The 16,955-nt window shown below is 40.5% G+C and overlaps 1 protein-coding gene and 1 pseudogene across 6 annotated transcripts in view; one reads left to right on the top strand and one right to left on the bottom strand.

The window, feature by feature from the left end:
* The window catches only part of Dop1a (DOP1 leucine zipper like protein A), a 95,188-nt gene that overhangs the window by 64,569 nt on the left and 13,664 nt on the right, over window positions 1-16,955 (top strand). For all 6 annotated transcript variants that reach the window (XM_045160775.1, XM_045160776.1, XM_045160777.1 and 3 more), the window contains 8 exons: window positions 303-437; window positions 2,549-2,604; window positions 4,402-4,506; window positions 7,175-7,241; window positions 7,794-7,938; window positions 8,092-8,171; window positions 16,271-16,380; window positions 16,763-16,912. In XM_045160775.1, the coding sequence (XP_045016710.1) occupies window positions 303-437; window positions 2,549-2,604; window positions 4,402-4,506; window positions 7,175-7,241; window positions 7,794-7,938; window positions 8,092-8,171; window positions 16,271-16,380; window positions 16,763-16,912 (848 nt within the window). The remainder of the gene's footprint in view (window positions 1-302; window positions 438-2,548; window positions 2,605-4,401; window positions 4,507-7,174; window positions 7,242-7,793; window positions 7,939-8,091; window positions 8,172-16,270; window positions 16,381-16,762; window positions 16,913-16,955) is intronic.
* LOC105944149 lies at window positions 14,604-16,235 on the bottom strand (annotated as a pseudogene).

Genomic DNA, 16,955 nt, shown 5'->3' with positions numbered 1-16,955 from the left:
AAAAAAATTTTTTTTAAAGAATTAATAGTACTATGTGATTGTTTAAATAATAGGAACTAGAATGGCATTGGTTTAGGGTAGGAATGGACAGGGCAAGTACTGCCATTTTTTCCTATGAATCATATTGTCCTGTTTGCTTTTGGAAGTTTTGAAGTGATATACATGTATCAATTTTAAAAAATCTACCATAAGTAGCCATGGGACTTCAATGAAAAAGAGGCCACAGAATGGCCTCCTAGTGCCGTAACTTCTAAAATACATAAATATGCACACCCCCCTAAATACAGTGGTGTGTTTGCCAGGTCATCCCTGCAGCCAGTGAGGAGCAGCTTGTCCTCGTGGAGCTAGTTCGCTCCATCAGTGTCATGCGGGCTGAGACTGTCATCCTGACTGTGAAGGAAGTGTTAAAGCAGCCTCCAGCCATAGCCAAGGACAAGGTAAGAGCACTTTGCTTTGCTTCTGTTTATGATTCATTTTCAGAAATGGTGCTGGAAGGTCAGAAGGGTGTGTATAGTAACTTTGTTTTGACTGTACTGTAGTTCTCAGAGATGATAGCACATCGTACTTTGGCAAAAAATAATATCTGTAATACTAGCTAGTCTCAGTCCCTGCACCCAGAAAAGTGCTGTTTGCTGCTAGTCTGTCCATGTGTGCCTCGGAGGCAGTCAGGCCTGGTGGAGCCAGGTGCTTGGTGGTGATTGTACTCCAGCATCCAGAAGCCAGAGACCCAAATCCACTTACTTTTTTTTTTTCACAGCATCCTTCCTTCCTTCTTTTCTGAATGATTCTCCATTCTGTAAACCACTCAAGTTTTGCTGTGACTATAGTGTAGATGTAGACCATGCCTTTCTTGACATATGCAATACTGTGCTTTATAAGACTGAGAAGAATGAATGCAGGCTGTCCACAGCACTTAGTCTAGTCAGGCAAATCCAGAACATGGGCACTTCCTTAATCTTTCTGCTCCTGCCTAAGCAATACTGTGATGCCACGTTTTCTAGGTACATTACCTGTTACAAACATTAGAATTTGAACTATGCCAAACAGATAAAACCATTTCATATCTTTAAGAGTATTCTCATTTTTATCTGAAAATGTTGAGTTCTTTTGTCATTGTTGAATTGCCCAAGGAAAAAAAGGGTCCTTGTGAATAGTCATTAACTTTCTGTTTGTATGTTTGTGTGTGTGTGTGTGTGTGTGTGTGTGTGTGTGTGTGTGTGTGTGTGTGTCTGAGGATCAAACTCAAGGCCTCATGTGTGTGTGTGTGTGTGTGTGTGTGTGTGTGTGTGTGGCTGAGGATCAAACTCAAGGCCTCATGAAGACCAAACAAGCACTGTGACACTGAGGTACAGCCTCAGTCCCTAGTTAACTATTTCAGTGACTGCCTGTGACCTATATGGTCACTTGTGGAGCATTTGCCATAGTTTTTTTATTTATCTATTTATTTATTTATGAGACAGAATGGGAGTGCCTCTAGCCACTGTAAAACTCTGGACACCTGCACCATATTGTGCATCTGGCTTTACGTGGGTACTAGGGAATTGAACCTGGGTCCTTAGGCTTTGCAGACAAGTGCCTGAACCACTAAGCCATCAGTTTTTTATATATCTATATTTTACTTATTTATTAGAGAGAGAACAGGTGCACCAGAGCCTCCATCCACTACAAACTCCAGGAGCATGCACCACCTTGTGTATCTGGTTTAGGTGGACACTGGGGAATCAAACCTGGGTCCCCAGGCTTTGCAGGCAACCTCATTAACCACTAAGCAATCTCTCCAGCCCTGCCATAGTTTTTTAGTTGCATGTGAAAGCTTCCCTAGTCTAATATTTAAAGACAAATTGTACTGCACATGACAGCTGCAGGTGTGAAAAAAACGGATGTGGCTACTTTACTGAGTGCATCAGACACTTGACTTTTCTGTGTAATATGAAGCAGATGAGGGAATAGCATGGACAAAAACAGAACAATGGGCAAATATCAGTTATCATCAGTATCTTTTTGCCTATTACTAGTTTTCAGGTACAGGCGTATGATTTGTATTATATACTACATTCAGCATTGTATTTGCTGACATTTGAGCTATTAATGATGAATCTGAGTGTGAACTAACTAACATTGATATGACAGATACAATACGTGAAGTAAAATAGACTTACATACACATGTAATACAAAAATCTCAACCTAATATTGACAGCACCAGGCATAAACTACTTAAAATGAAAGTAGTTCTGATGATTATAGAATAAATGCTCATTTAAAAGTGACTGGTGGGATATCAGTTTGTGATATGTGACAGGAAAGTTCAAAAATTTTTGCATTTCTTCCATCTATTTTTAACTTTTTAAATAGCCCTTGCACTGTGAATTTTTCCCTCCTAAATGGACAAGAAAAGCTATATTTTAAAATGACAAACTAATATTTTAGTTTGTTTCTTTTGATTTTTTTCCATTAAAGACTGGTAAGAAGATACAGTGTTGTTGCAGCAGTGAAAAAGCAAAGGCATCATTTTTCTTCACTATAAAATAAATTTCTTTTGTTTATAGAAACATCTTTCTTTGGAAGTCTGCATGCTTCAGTTTTTCTATGCCTATATTCAAAGGTAAGACATGGATGTGGACCTTTATGCAATCAGCTATAAAGGTTAGGGAGTATACAAGGATGAGTACTGGATTTCTTTCTAAGTAGCTAATAGGTTGTTGGTGGGGGTGTTGTTGCTTCCCCTAAAATTATAAGAACAAACCCTACAAGAACATTGCTTCTGGATTTATTCATAGAAATCATGGTTGTCCTAAAGAAGATAGCTGTGCAAGTCTCAAGGCTGAAGATACCTGGGTTTAAACACTTAAGTTGTAGGATGGTCATGTAAATACAAGTAGAAAAACCTGAATCTACTCCTGAAATCTTGCATATTGCCACTGAATTCATTATTTTTTTTATTTTTTGGTTTTTCGAGGTAGGATCTGACTTTAACCCAGGCTGATCTGGAATTCGCTATGGAGTCTCAGGGTGGCCTTGAACTCATGGAGACCCTCCTACCTCTGCCTCCCAAGTGCTGGGATTAAAGGTGTGAGCCACCATGCCCAGCTTCATGAGTTCATTATTTTTAAAAATTTATTTATTTATTTATTTGAGAGAGGGGAAGAGGCAGAGAGAGAGAAAGAGAGAATGGGCACACCAAGTCCCTAGCCACTGCAAACAAATTTCAGACTTATGCATCACCTTGTGCATCTGGCTTACATGGGTCCTTAGGCTTTGCAGGCAAGTGCCTTAATTGCTAAGCCATCTGTCTCTCCAGCCCATTATTTTGGTATATTATTAAATAGCAGTTTAATCTCATTGCTTTTGAAAGAATGTCTAGGAATACCTTGAAAATATCTTCTGTCAGGGTTTAGTTTTGTATTTAGCTGAGATAGTAAGTTTGAGTTTTGATAGAATTCTTGAGACTCCAAATCTTATTCTTTCCTAAATCAATACTTCCATTTTCATCAGCAAACTTAGCATGTTTGTGTTTTATGACCAACATTAACACACTGAGTTGTTTTTTTTTTTAATTTATAAATAAATACAATTTATTTATTTATTTATTTGAGAGCGACAGACACAGAGAGAAAGACAGATAGAAGGAGAGAGAATGGGCACGCCTGGGCTTCCAGCCTCTGCAAATGAACTCCAGATTCATGCGCCCCCTTGTGCATCTGGCTAACGTGGGACCTGGGGAACTGAGCCTCAAACCGGGGTCCTTAGGCTTCACAAGCAAGCACTTAGCCGCTAAGCCATCTCTCCAGCCCACACACTGAGTTTTTTAGTGTATTTGCATTATGACTTAAAGTAGATTACATAAAATACTAATTTAGACAGGCATTTAGCATTCAGGATAGACTGAAATAGAAATTATGTTAATTTCTTCACAGGTGAAAGACTGGCATTCAGGATAGATTTTCTAAGCTGAGAATTATTGCAATTGTAATTTACTAATAAGAGTTCATGTGATAGGAAATTTCTGTAGAAAAATATAAATTAAGTCACTTGGAGTCAGAGGTAGGAGGGTCATTTTGAGTTTGAGGCCACTGTAAGATTACATAGTGAATTCTAGGACAGCAGAGGCTAGAGTGAGACCCTACTTAAAAACGCGCACACACACACACACACACACACACACACACACACTCTGGTATATATGAGAGAGAGAGAGATTAAGAAATCACATTGAATATTTTAGATCTGCTTAGGTTTTGTTTCTTATTAATAAAATAAAGATTTTAGGAATTTTGTTCTATCCTCAACAAATTTTAGAATATTTTAGCAAATGAGTAGACAGATGTGCTAAGGACTGTAGGAAGACATAAGGACAATTAAAGTTTACCGTGGCTTTTTATGTGTACAAACTATCTTGCAGAATTCCAGTGCCCAATTTAGTGGATAGCTGGACATCCTTGTTGATACTTCTGAAAGACTCAATACAACTTAGTCTTCCAGCCCCAGGGCAGTTTCTTATACTTGGGTAAGTAATCTTAGTTAGACAATCTTATTTTAAAGTGCTGGACATATAATTCAGTGGAAGAACAAGAACATGCTTAGCATGCTTAAGGCTTCCTTCCCCAACAGTACACACATACTTTTGCAAATAATTTATATCTGAACTTGTGTACATGCAGACATCTGTAATTTTTTTTTTGAGGTAGGATCTTGCTTGTAGCCTAGGCTGACCTGGAATTCACTATGTAGTCTCAGGATGGTCTCAAACTCACAGCAATTCTCCTACCCCTGCCTCCCAAGTGCTGGGATTAAAGGTGTGCACCACCATGTCCAGCTATAATTTTTAATAAAAGCATAGTCTTGGGCTCTGTCCTGTCCTGGGCAGTGGCTGGGTTTTGCTCAGTCATTCTTGATTTATAATGAGTCCCTAATAAATCTCTGGTTAGTGAGTAGAGGAAGGAGTAGTAGAAAGCTTGGATGGAGACAGACAAGGGAAGGGTATGTGGGATAAACTACATGGTTTGGTTTGGTGATGTATAGTTCCAGACATAGGTAGTGGAACAGTGGGGAGAAGCTGGCTGAAAAGGGAAACAGGAGTTGCATGGGAATGTGCCTAATTGAAGGAATCTGGTATCGAGTAGGAGATTGGAGTGACTGAAAGTTTGGGGGAAGGTGGCATTGTGCTGGCGGGTTTAGTAGCATTAGATTGGAGGGGAAGGAAGCTGGGCTTAGGAGTTGTATTTCAAACAAAAGGGAAAGAGGCTACAAAGTGTTAGTGGTGGGCTTTTAGAACAGGACAAAGAAGGAAGGTGGCCAGGACAGAAGCTGCAGAAGGAAATGTAGAAAATTAGAAGAAAGCTAGGTTTAGAAGCAGCCTCTTTCAGAGGGGCTGAGAAATGAGGAGTGCTCACAGTCTGGGATTGCTGTTTGGAGGAGCATAGGTGGTTTAAGAGAGAAGCAAGCAAAGATCTTAACAGCAATGGGCAGACTTAGAGAGTGAGAGGGTGTTTTGTTGAAGATCAAACAATCATGAACAAAGAAAATGCTAAGACAGGAGAAAATGGCTTGGATGTTGACATTTTATTTTTTTTTAATTTTTTGTTTATTTTTATTTATTTATTTAATTGAGAGTGGCAGAGAGAAAGAGGCAGAGAGAGAGAAAGAGAGAGAATGGGCACATCACGGCCTCCAGCCACTGCAAACGAACTCCAGACGCGTGCGCCCCCTTGTGTATCTGGCTAATGTGGGTCCTAGAGAATCGAGCCTCGAACTGGGATCTTCAGGCTTCACAGGCAAGCACTTAACCGCTAAGCCATCTCTCCAGCCTGACATTTTATTTTTGATATATAAGATTTACTAAGCCTTTGGCATTTGTAAAATACTGTTCTTGTTAAAATTTGTTTGTGGGGTGGAGGAATGAACTTTGCTCTCTCACCACTGAAAATGAATGCCAGACATTGTGCCACATTTTTGCATCCAGCTTACTTGGGTGCTGGGGAAATGTACCTGGGCCAGCAGGCTTTGCAAGCATCTTTCACCTGAGCCATCTCTCCAGCCCCAAGAAAATGGCTTGAAGTTTACTTGATAAGAAACTCCTTGGCTGGAAAGATGGCTTAGCAGATAAGTGCTTGCCTGCCAAGCCAAAGGACCCAGGACCTACAGAAGCCCGTTGCACAAGGTAGTGAATGTGTCTGGAGTTGGAACACTAAAGGCCTTGGCATGCCATTCTCTCTCTCTTCTTTCCTCTTACCCGCCCTCTCTCAATATAAAGAAAATAAAATATATTAAAAAAGAAAGTTATAACCAAATTAGTACATAAATATAGCATAGAAGATGGTGTTAAAAAGAAAATTCATCCGGGTGTGGTGGCACATGCCTTTAATTCCAGCACTTGGGAGGTAGGAGAGTTCAAGGCCACCCTAGGAATACAGAGTATGTTCCAGGTCAGCCTGTGCTAGAGTGAGATCCTACCTTGGGGGCGGGGGATGTCGTGGTGGCAACTCCTGAGCATGTTGCTAGTTAACAGCAAGCTAGCAAACTCTAAAGTTGTACTATGCCTAGGTTCAGTTCTCAGCTCCCTTACTTGTTAGTTCTCTGCACTTTGGCAGGTTATTTAACTTGTTCTCTACAAAATAGGAATAATAATAGTGCCTGTTTCATAGAATTATTAGGTAATTAAATGACTTGATAGATGTTAAATTGTTAGAACAGAGCCTGGCCATTGGTAAGTGTTACTGAAGTGGAGAGTAATACACAGAACATTTTAGAGATAAGGAAATTCTTTGATTACACTGGATTCAAGAAATACTTGGAAAGGAGTGAAGAATAGGAAATGGCAGATATGAGTGAGAATATGAGACAGCTGCATTTTTCTAAGACTTTGTTACTAACATTTTGGTCCTCCACCTAGCAGCACTGGAATCACCTGGTAGTTTGAAATACATAGTCTCAAACTCTACCTCAGAGAGTCTCCATCAGAATCTGCACTTTAACAAGTTGCTACTAGCGTTCTTGTATATATCTTTTCATGCATATATGTTTGCATTTCAGTTGAGTTACAGACTATGTTTATATGTATTAATTCAACATTTAGAGTTTAAAAGTGAGGTCACAAAAACTCTTTACTGTTAGAATTAGATTTATCTTCTTTAGATTAATGGTATTGTTTTTTGCTCAATGGATTTTTTTTTTAGGGTTCTGAATGAGTTTATTATGAAAAATCCTACTTTGGAAAATAAAAAAGACCAAAGAGACCTTCAGGTAAGGCATTCTAAATTCAAAATTGTTGCCAAAACTGTGTTTTGTAAATGCCACCAAATTTCAATGAAGAGAATCATTTAAGATAATCTGTGATGTTTCTTCCAGCTCTGAACATCCTAGAAAAAACAATGTCTATTTACAAATAATAATAATGGTAATAAACGTGCTTATGTGGTATTACATACCTATAATCCCAACACCTGGGATGTAGAGGTGAAAGGATCAGGAGTCCAAGGCCAGTGTCTTCCACATAGTGAGTTTGAGGCCAGCCTGAGAGTTTACGGCTACATGAGACTGTTTCTTAAAAGAAAGTATCTGTTATAAAATATTTCAGCTGGGCGTAGTTGCACACACCTCTAATCCCAGCACTCGGGAGGCAGATGTGACTCCATAGTGAATTCCAGATCAGCCTGGGCTAGAGGGAGACCCTACCTCAAAAAACAAAAACAAAAAAAAAATAAAACACTATACTACTGTCAAAAACTTTGCAGCTTCATAACTAATGTGTGTGTGTGTGTATACATATGTAGTAGTGGTTCCTTGTTTCTCTAGGATGTGACTCATAAGATAGTGGATGCAATTGGTGCCATTGCTGGTTCTTCTCTGGAGCAAACAACATGGCTGCGACGAAATCTGGAAGTTAAGCCTTCTCCCAAGATCATGGTGGATGGGAACAACTTGGAATCTGATGTTGAAGGTATTGGTGTCATTTAATCTTGTTATCTATATCCATATATTCATGAAGAAATATTTCTGCTAACATAAACTTAGCCCTTTTTGCATTATTAGCAAATATTCGTCCAGTGAGAAATACTAACCAGTATCTTTACTTGTCTCTTCTGTTATGTAGATATGTTATCACCTGCAATGGAAACCTCCAACATAACTCCCTCTGTGTACAGTGTCCATGCACTGACCTTGCTTTCTGAGGTAAACATTATGAAGTGTTTTCATATGAGCATCCCAAGCAAACAGTTTTATAGTAAACAGGAGTGAGAAATTCTCATAGAGAAGTTTTAAACTTTTGAAAACCATTTTGAGCTTCTAACATTCACTATATAGAATTACCAAAATAAGCCTTTTTATTGTTTTTTAATTGTTGTTTTCAATGCAAGGTCTCTAGCCCAGGCTGACCTGGATCTCATTATTTAGTTCCAGGCTAGCCTTGAACTCACAGCTATCTTATTACCTCAGCCTTCTGAATGCTGGGACTAAAGGTGTGTACCACCATGCCTTCTTTTAAAAAAAAAAAAATTAAAAATACTTGTTTACTTTTTGTGAGAGCATATGGGCGCACCAGGGCCTCCAGCCACTATAAACACAAACTCTGGATACATATACTGCTTTGTGCATCTGGCTTTAAGTGGGTACTGGGAAATCAAGGCCATCAAGCTTTGTAAGCAAGAACCTTTAACTGCTAAGTCATCTCTCCAGCCTTGGTTCTTGATTTCTTGATGGTAGTTATTCTAGCTGGGGTGGGATGGAATCCAAGTAGAGTTTTGATTTACATCTTCCTGATGATTAAAGATGTTGGACATTTTTACATGTATTTGTTGGTATTAGTATTTTTTTCTTTGAAAAGTATCTATTCAGTTCATTTTCCCACTTATTGAGTAGATTGTTGGCTCTTATTTTTTAAGTTCTTTATATTGTTCTGGCTTTTACCCCTCTGTCAGATGAATAGCTAGCAAAGACTTTGTGCTGTTTTTAGGTTGTCTCTTCACTCTCATAATTGCTCCTTCTGTTATACAGAAGGTTTCAATTTGAATGAATCAATCCCATTTGTTAGTTTCTGCCAGTCTCTCCTGAGATCTTAGCGTCCTGTTTAGAAAGTTACTGCTCATGTCTAGATCTTGAAGTGCTTCCCTCTTTGTTTCAGCATTTCAGGTCTTAACACATTAGAATTGACCTAGTTTCAGTTTTTCACATGTGCACATCTAATTTTCCTAGCACCTCTTGCTAAAACTGTCATTTTTTTTTTTTTTCACCTTTTGGCACCTTTGCCAAGAATTGGATAACTGTAGCTCTGAGGGCTTCTTAGCTTTCTATTCTCTTCCATTAGTCTTATCGGCTTCCTTTTGTGACATTACCATGCTGCTTTTGTTACTATGGCTCTGTAGTATAGTTTGATGTCAGGCTGTGGTATCTCCAGCATTACTCTTTGGTTCAGGATTTCTTTGTCTACTCTTGGTCGTGTGTTGCCGAGCTCCTTCCCGGCAGGTAGGTAGTGCTGAAGGAAGGACCAGGCCCGCTGATTCCTCCCAAGGGGTTGAGGAGAAGGAATGAGCGTCGGAAAACTCAAAAACCTCTCCTGTTCACCGGAGAAAAACCACACTGAGTCCAGAGTCTTGTGGAAGCAGGAACTCGCTTTATTGTTAAAAGCAGTTGCCTTTATAATGTTGGGGATGAAGGCAGGGATTTTAGGATGGGGGAAGAGGTAAGGGCCAATAGTAAACTGTGACTATTGAAATGATAATTCCAACTCCTGTGAGGAAGTAGCAGGCAAGAAGCCATTAGGCATCTTGCTGAGTCCTAGCTGGCCAGAGACAGGTCGTCAAACTTTAGCTATGCTCAGGAAGTTCTACTAGGCCTCACGCCTGGGCCTCTCAAGGCCCAACAGTGTGTTCCTATAAATACCATGATTTTTTTTTTCTATTTTTGTGAAGAATACTACTGGGATTTTGATAAAGATTGCAGTTAACATGCAGATCACTTTTGGTAACATGGTACACATAGCACTACATTTGCCTTCTGTGAACATGAGAGGTCTTTCCATCTTTTGGTATCTCATTGAAGTTTTATTGTAGGGTCCCTAATATCTTTGGTTAAGTTGATGCCTAGAGTGTTAGTCAGGATTCGCTAGAGGAACAGAACTGATAAAATGAATTATAATTTAAAAGGGAATTTATTAGATTAGTTTTACAGCAGTCCAACAATAGCTGTCTTCAGGCTCAGTAGTCAAGGAACCTGATAGCTGCTGAGTCCACCTGGCTGTATATCTCAGCAGACCAGTCAGGTACTGAAAGCCTGAAGGGTTTCTGGAGAGCTGCTGGTCTTCAATCCGTGTTGGAATGCTGGGAAAACTTGGTTCCAGTGCCAATGAAGGATAGGTGAACAGGATCGATGCACATATGAGTGAAGAGCGGAGGGGCAGGGACAGCCAGTGAAAGGCACTTACCAGTGAGTAGCACAAGCAGAAAAAAAGGGACTGTGTCCTCAGAACAGCCTTAGATATAGCCCACCACCAGGAGGGCCATCCCCTCTGGAGGAAGGATCTCCTCTTTCAGTTAATCCTTCCTGAAAGTAGCCTCAGAGACTCAACCAAGAGGAAGGTGTGTGGATTCCCAACCTGATCAACAGAATTTAACCACTAAAAATCTATACCTTATCAACTTGACACCAAACCATATCTATGTATATCATACTTAGTTTCCATTTGAACACAGAAGCAAGATCATAATTCCACAGGCTTGAATTACTTATACCTCCAATGCTAGTACCAGATGGGCTTTGCAACCAAATTTTTAATCTAGTGATGGTGGGGAATAAAGGCAACTTGAAGAGCAGAAAAAAAATATATACCTTCAGCATTTTTCCTTCAGACTCCCTATTTTTAAGAGTCAGCATTATTAAAAGCTAGCCCAATCTCAATTGTGCTAATCTGTCAAACAATGGTAGTTGAAGCAGGCTGCTGTCTCCAGCCCAAAACTTGCATTTTCTTCTGTGTCATAGCTTTGCTCAAGTTCTCAGGACACAGGCAGAGCACAGCCAGCCTCTCTCACACACTGCCTCTGGCCCAGTCTAAACAGAGCTCTACTTCCCCTCATAAGCCAAGCTTCACAGTGCAGTTTTTTCTGCATTTACGTCTTTCAACTCTGGCTGCAAGGCATTTCTTAGTCTAAGTATTTAAATCCTTCCATTTTCTTCCCCTAAATTTGTTTCAGTCAGGTTTCAAGCATCAACAATTTCACCCCAGCACCAGCTTACTGTTGTAGTTACTATCTTATTGCACCAAACCAAAATAAGCTGATGGGAGGAAAGGTTTTCTTTTAGCTTAGTCTTGAGAGGAAGCTTCATGATGGCAGGGGACAGCATGGCATGAGCAGAAGCTATCACCTTTGTCACAGCAGGCAGAAAACAACAGCACATGAGTGAGCCGAACTCTGGCCTAAGCGCACACCCAGCCACACACCTCCTCAGCAAGGCTCCACCTCCCAAATTTGAATAGCTAGGAACCACGCATTCAAAACACGTAAGTTTATTGGGACATCTGATTCAAACTACCACACACATGCTTATTGGCTCTTTTTTTTTTAACTCATTTTTGTTGTTGTTGTTGTTGTTTTCAGAGTAGTATCTCATTGTAAACCAGGCAGATCAGGAATTAATTATGTAGTCTAAGGGTAGCCACAAACTCACAGTGATGCTCCTATCTATGCCTCCTAAATGCTGGGATTAAAGGCATGCAACACCATGCCCAGCTCAGCTCATTTTTTAAAAAAATCAGGGCTGGAGAGATGGCTTAGCGGTTAAGCATTTGCCTGTGAAGCCTAAGGACTCCAGTTTGAGGCCTGATTCTCCAGGACCCACATTAGCCAGATGCACAAGGGGGCGCATGCGTCTGGAGTTTGTTTGCAGTGGCTGGAAGCCCTGGTGCACCCATTCTCTCTCTCTCTCTCTCTCTCTCTCTCCCTCTTTCTCTGTTACTCTCAACTAAAAATGAACAAAAAAATATTTTAAAAATATATATTCATTATATTTGGTATTATGTTACATGAAGAATATTTTCATACAAGTTGATATTCTATGTTGAGCATATTCCCCTTCAGCCTTTCTACTCTGCCATTTCGCACCTCATACCCCTCCTTTTTAGTCCTCTTTGTTCTCGTTTTTTCTATTTCATGTCATATACATACATGATTATGTATGTATGTAAAATCTAGTAACTGAGATCCCCAGAGCAGCCTGTAGAAGTCTCTTGTCATCATCTTGAAACTGAAGGCCTAACTTCCCTTTTTTGTTTTATTGGTTTTGTTTTGAGATAAGGTCTCGTGGGCTGGCCTTGAACTTGCTTTGTGGTCCAAGATGACCTTCAATTCTTTTAAAAAATATATTTTATTTCAGAGAGAGATAAAGAGGTAGATAGAGAATGGGAAGCTGGGTGTGATGGTACACACCTTTAACCCCAGCACTTGGGAGGCAGAGGTAGTAGGATCACCATGACTTTGAGGCCACCCTGAGACTACATAGTAAATTCCAGGTCAACCTGAGCTAGAGTGAGACCCTACCTTGAAAAACCAAAGGAAAAAAAATCTAAGAACCACAGATGAGGGGAAAATAAACACAATATTTGTTTGTGTGTGTGATCACTATTATCTCCAGTCGCATCTGTTTTCCTGCAAATGAAATCAGTTCGTTCTTTTTTATAGCTGCTAAAAAAAAAACCCAAAAAACAAAAAACGTGTGTGTGTGTGTATTTGTTTATCTATTTCTTCTGTTATTGGAAACCTAGGTTGGTTCCATATGGAAGAATGCTGCAGTAAACATTAATGTCTAAGTACCTCCACAATGTGTTAACTTGGAGTCTGTGGGTAAAGAGCGCATCATATGATTCATCTGTACCACTTTGTAGTTGTACTCAAAAGAATAAAAGTCACATTACTGCAGAGGTACCTTCATACCAATGTGGATGAATGGATGAAAAAGAAATAGGACATTGAAGGGGAACTATTAGCATGTGGAATGGAAAAAGAGAGGAATACAAGAGTAATAGAGGGATAATTGTAATCAAAGTTCATTATATGCACACATGGAAGTGTTATAATGAAACCCAAAGTTGTGCTTATGAAGAGATAGAATGTTTCAAGTCCAGAACCAAATGATTTGGGGCTATTTTTAGTCCTTTTAGGAGCCATGCATTGCCTACTTATGCATGTGTCCTTACATACCTGTAACTACCATGAGAAACTTTAAACTAACTTCTGTCCACACAAAAGCTAAGAATGTCTTCAGGTGGCATCTAAGCTGGAGCTGGGGAGTGGCTAAGTGGGTAGGAGCATGTGCTGCACAGCATGAAGATCTGACTTCCATCCCCAGAACCCACGTAGTAAGCTGGACATAGCTGCACGTGCCTGTAACCCCAGTGTTGAGTGGGGCTGAGACAGGATCACGGGGGCTCCCTGGTCACCCAGTCTAACTGGTGAGAGGCTCTGTTTCAGGGAGACAAGGCAGATGAGAGAAAGAGCAAGATACCCAGCACTTCCTCTGGCCTCCACATGCATGCCCATCTAAGATCTTTTTTTTTTTTTTTTTTTTTTTTTTGGTTTTTCGAGGTAGGGTCTCACTGTAGCCCAGGCTGACCTGGAATTCACTATGGAATCTCAGGGTGGCCTCGAACTCACGGCAATCCTCCCACCTCTGCCTCCCGAGTGCTGGGATTAAAGGCATGTGCCACCACGCCCAGCGCCATCCAAGATCTTTAACAGCATTTTCACAACTTTGTTATAACCCACTGCCTATTGTCCCCCCCCCCAAAGTATGTGGTAAATAAGACCTGATTATAACTTTTTGTTCATGAAACTGCTTCCATGACAGAATATGTTATTTGAGGCAACCTGAATGCTTGTTCCTGGGCCTTGGTTACTAAGTGGCTTATAATAAATACCCTATCCTTGCTCTCTATTGAAAACTAGAACATATTAATTGTACAGAGGAATGGGTTTCATTATAATACTTTTGTATGTGCATATAATGAACTTTGATCATGTCTACCCCTCTATTATCCTTTTATACAAAAGTACATTTTTAGGAAAGAAAAGTACTTTTGTATTTGATTATGATGAGGAGTAGTGGACATGTTGTAGTAATGCTTTTATACTAAAAGGAATTTTACATATAAGCAAACATTTTGATTTACATTTCCCTGGTTTCTTATAAGCTGACATACAGGCAGCTGTCCATGCCATGTACTCTCCCTTACAGCTGTGGAAAGTGGTTCCCGTATACATGTTGGATGAATGCAGTGAGGCTTATAGCTATTATTTGATAGAGTTGGGACTTGAGGATCCCAACTAAAGGGTTTCAGTTTTTCCACGTCTACTTTTAACCAAATCAGAGAAAGGGAATGTACTGTTTTAATTTTAATTCACATTTTACTAAGTCACACTAGAAAGGTACTTAGCTGTTTTTGTGTTTTTTTTACTTTATGGTATGCTTTACTAGTATACTAGTATCTCCATCAGTAACCTGTCTTGAGTGTAAGCTTATCACTTGCAGCTGTGGTAACCTATGTTCAAGAGAACACTGGTGAATACCTACACACAATGTGATGTGCTATAGCATGCCCCAGCCTGTAGAGAGAAAGGTTACTAACACATCAGTCTTTTCTGGAAATAACTTCTACTAAAGATTCATAGTCAGCATAGTCCTTCAGCAACTGTATAAGTTCTTCCAGAAGACAGTCACCTTGCATGAAGGTTTCAAGATCATATAGTGATTTGTTGATTCTGTGATCTGTGACCCAGTTCTATGGAAAATTGTATGTTCTTATTTTTTCTGATCTTCCTCTAGTTTCAACCTGGATCTTTCTAGAGTTGGCTCTTTTACTTGTTTCTTCCTCCAGACACGTGCTGTGTAGTTTTTGCATGTAACTTTCTCATAGCCACTTCTTTATTTTTTAGCTGTGACCTCTCGTGCTGGCATTCAGAAAAAACACCTGTTGGGAGATGCATTATGCGGACCGCGCTGTCTGTGGTGTTGAAACACTGGCCCCCAGCTCCACTTGCTCGCTTAGTGTCAATTCTCAAGTCTTTAGGGTTAATCACCAGGTTAATCTCAGTTAGTTGAGGTAATATGGCCACAGTCATGGTGCTGGTGTGCATGCGGCCTGGCTTCTCTGACTGGCACTCTTCGTGCCCTGTGTACTCCTTCAAATTTCATGTGTTTATATGCTTCTAAACCCCCAATGCTGGCAGAAGCATGCCTAAGACCACCTATTTCACTTGGGAAATAGTCCAGGATTTCAAAGTGCCATCTTTTAAAGGCCACATACTGCTGATACATGTCAAACATCTCGGATGTAGTAAACAGCATTGCCTCCTGGCCTCCAGCTCCTACAGAGACCTCCAGGATTGAATCACCTTCATCTGGTTCTTCTGATGCTTCAACTGGGCTATTTATTTTTGACACAATGCTATTTCATTTCCTGCAAGCTTCTTTAAGTGTTCATTTTCATCTAAGCCAGATGCACAAGGTAGTGCATGCATCTGGAGTTTGTTTGCAGCGACTGAAGGCCCTGCCTCCCTCTCTCTCAAATAAGTAAAAATACATTAAAAATTTTTAAAAAAAGATGTCTTGACTTCTGGGCTCCAGAATAATGACAGCCGCCACTGGTGGGAAGAGCTTCAAAGCAGGTGGAGGAAGGACACACGTGAGGAAGCTGGGTGTCAGAGACCTCGGAGGGTGCAGAACTCCTGGAAGGTGCCATGGTGGGCTGGGCCCTTACCATGCAGCAAGTGCTCAGTCTCGCGCAGCTCCCCTCTTGTCACTCAGCAGCTTGGGCGCTCTGCCTGGGCACAGTGCCTCAGAGCCCGCCTGGCGCTCCAGGAAGGTCCGCATTGGCTCGCTACAGGCGAACAGCTCGTCAGTCCCTGGACCGCCGCAGCTCAAGGCCCAGCAGGCCCGACCCACACCGCGAGGGTCCCACAGCCTCCGGGCGCCAGCCCACAGACCCCTGCTCAGCCTCCAGGAAGCCGCAGGATCGGAACCGGAAGCGCCAGCTACTTACTTAACCTGTTTTTTTTACTACTTATCTTAGTTGGAAATGCAAAAATTTGTCCATGTTTTTGTCATGTTATAATGAGCAGAAAAGGGAAACTGTGACAGAAACCATTAATATAAAAACGATTTAGAAAGATCTTAGTGTACAATTTCCTGATTTTAGGTTTTCCTCCAAACTTGGAAGTCAGTACCTCTAGATGATGTCATATATCCCATTTCAGCTCATAAATTATTTCGTGTCTGTTTTGTAGGTTTTAGCACATCTTTTGGATATGGTTTTCTACAGTGATGAAAAGGAACGTGTTATTCCTCTTCTTATAAACATTATGCATTATGTCGTACCCTACCTCCGAAATCACAGGTATGATATGACTTCAGTGAGTTTAAATTAATTCATATCCTCCTACAAACAAATTGTTCCAGTATTTCTATTTGTTGATATTAACTACCAAATGGGGAGGGGGGGGGGACTGGAGAGATGGCTGAATGGTTAAGGTGCTTTCCTGCAATGCCTTAAGGACCGGGATTTGATTCCGCAGTAGCTACAGGTTGTGGCACACTCTTTCTCATCTTTCCATATGCCTGCCCCCGCCATGTCAGATAAATAAAATAAAATATTTAATAAAAAAGTAAGGGTAAGTTTTTCTGATGTGGCTTTCTATTTTGTGTCTCATGGTTTGTAATCCCAGGATGATGACTGAAGTTAGAACATGACGTTTATGGATTTTTTTTTCCCCATCCAGTGCACATAATGCCCCCAGTTATCGAGCCTGTGTCCAGCTGCTGAGCAGTCTCAGTGGCTATCAGTACACACGGAGAGCATGGAAAAAAGAAGCCTTTGACCTTTTCATGGATCCCACTTTCTTTCAGATGGATGCCACTTGTGTCAACCAGTAAGTCATCCTCTTGCTCTCACTCACTGTAATAGTAAAGTTC

Source organism: Jaculus jaculus, chromosome 10 (assembly GCF_020740685.1).
Source record: "Jaculus jaculus isolate mJacJac1 chromosome 10, mJacJac1.mat.Y.cur, whole genome shotgun sequence".
Lineage (NCBI taxonomy): Eukaryota > Metazoa > Chordata > Mammalia > Rodentia > Dipodidae > Jaculus > Jaculus jaculus.
The sequence above is the reverse complement of the archived record's forward strand: the minus strand, read 5'-3'. Positions and strand labels throughout refer to the sequence as shown.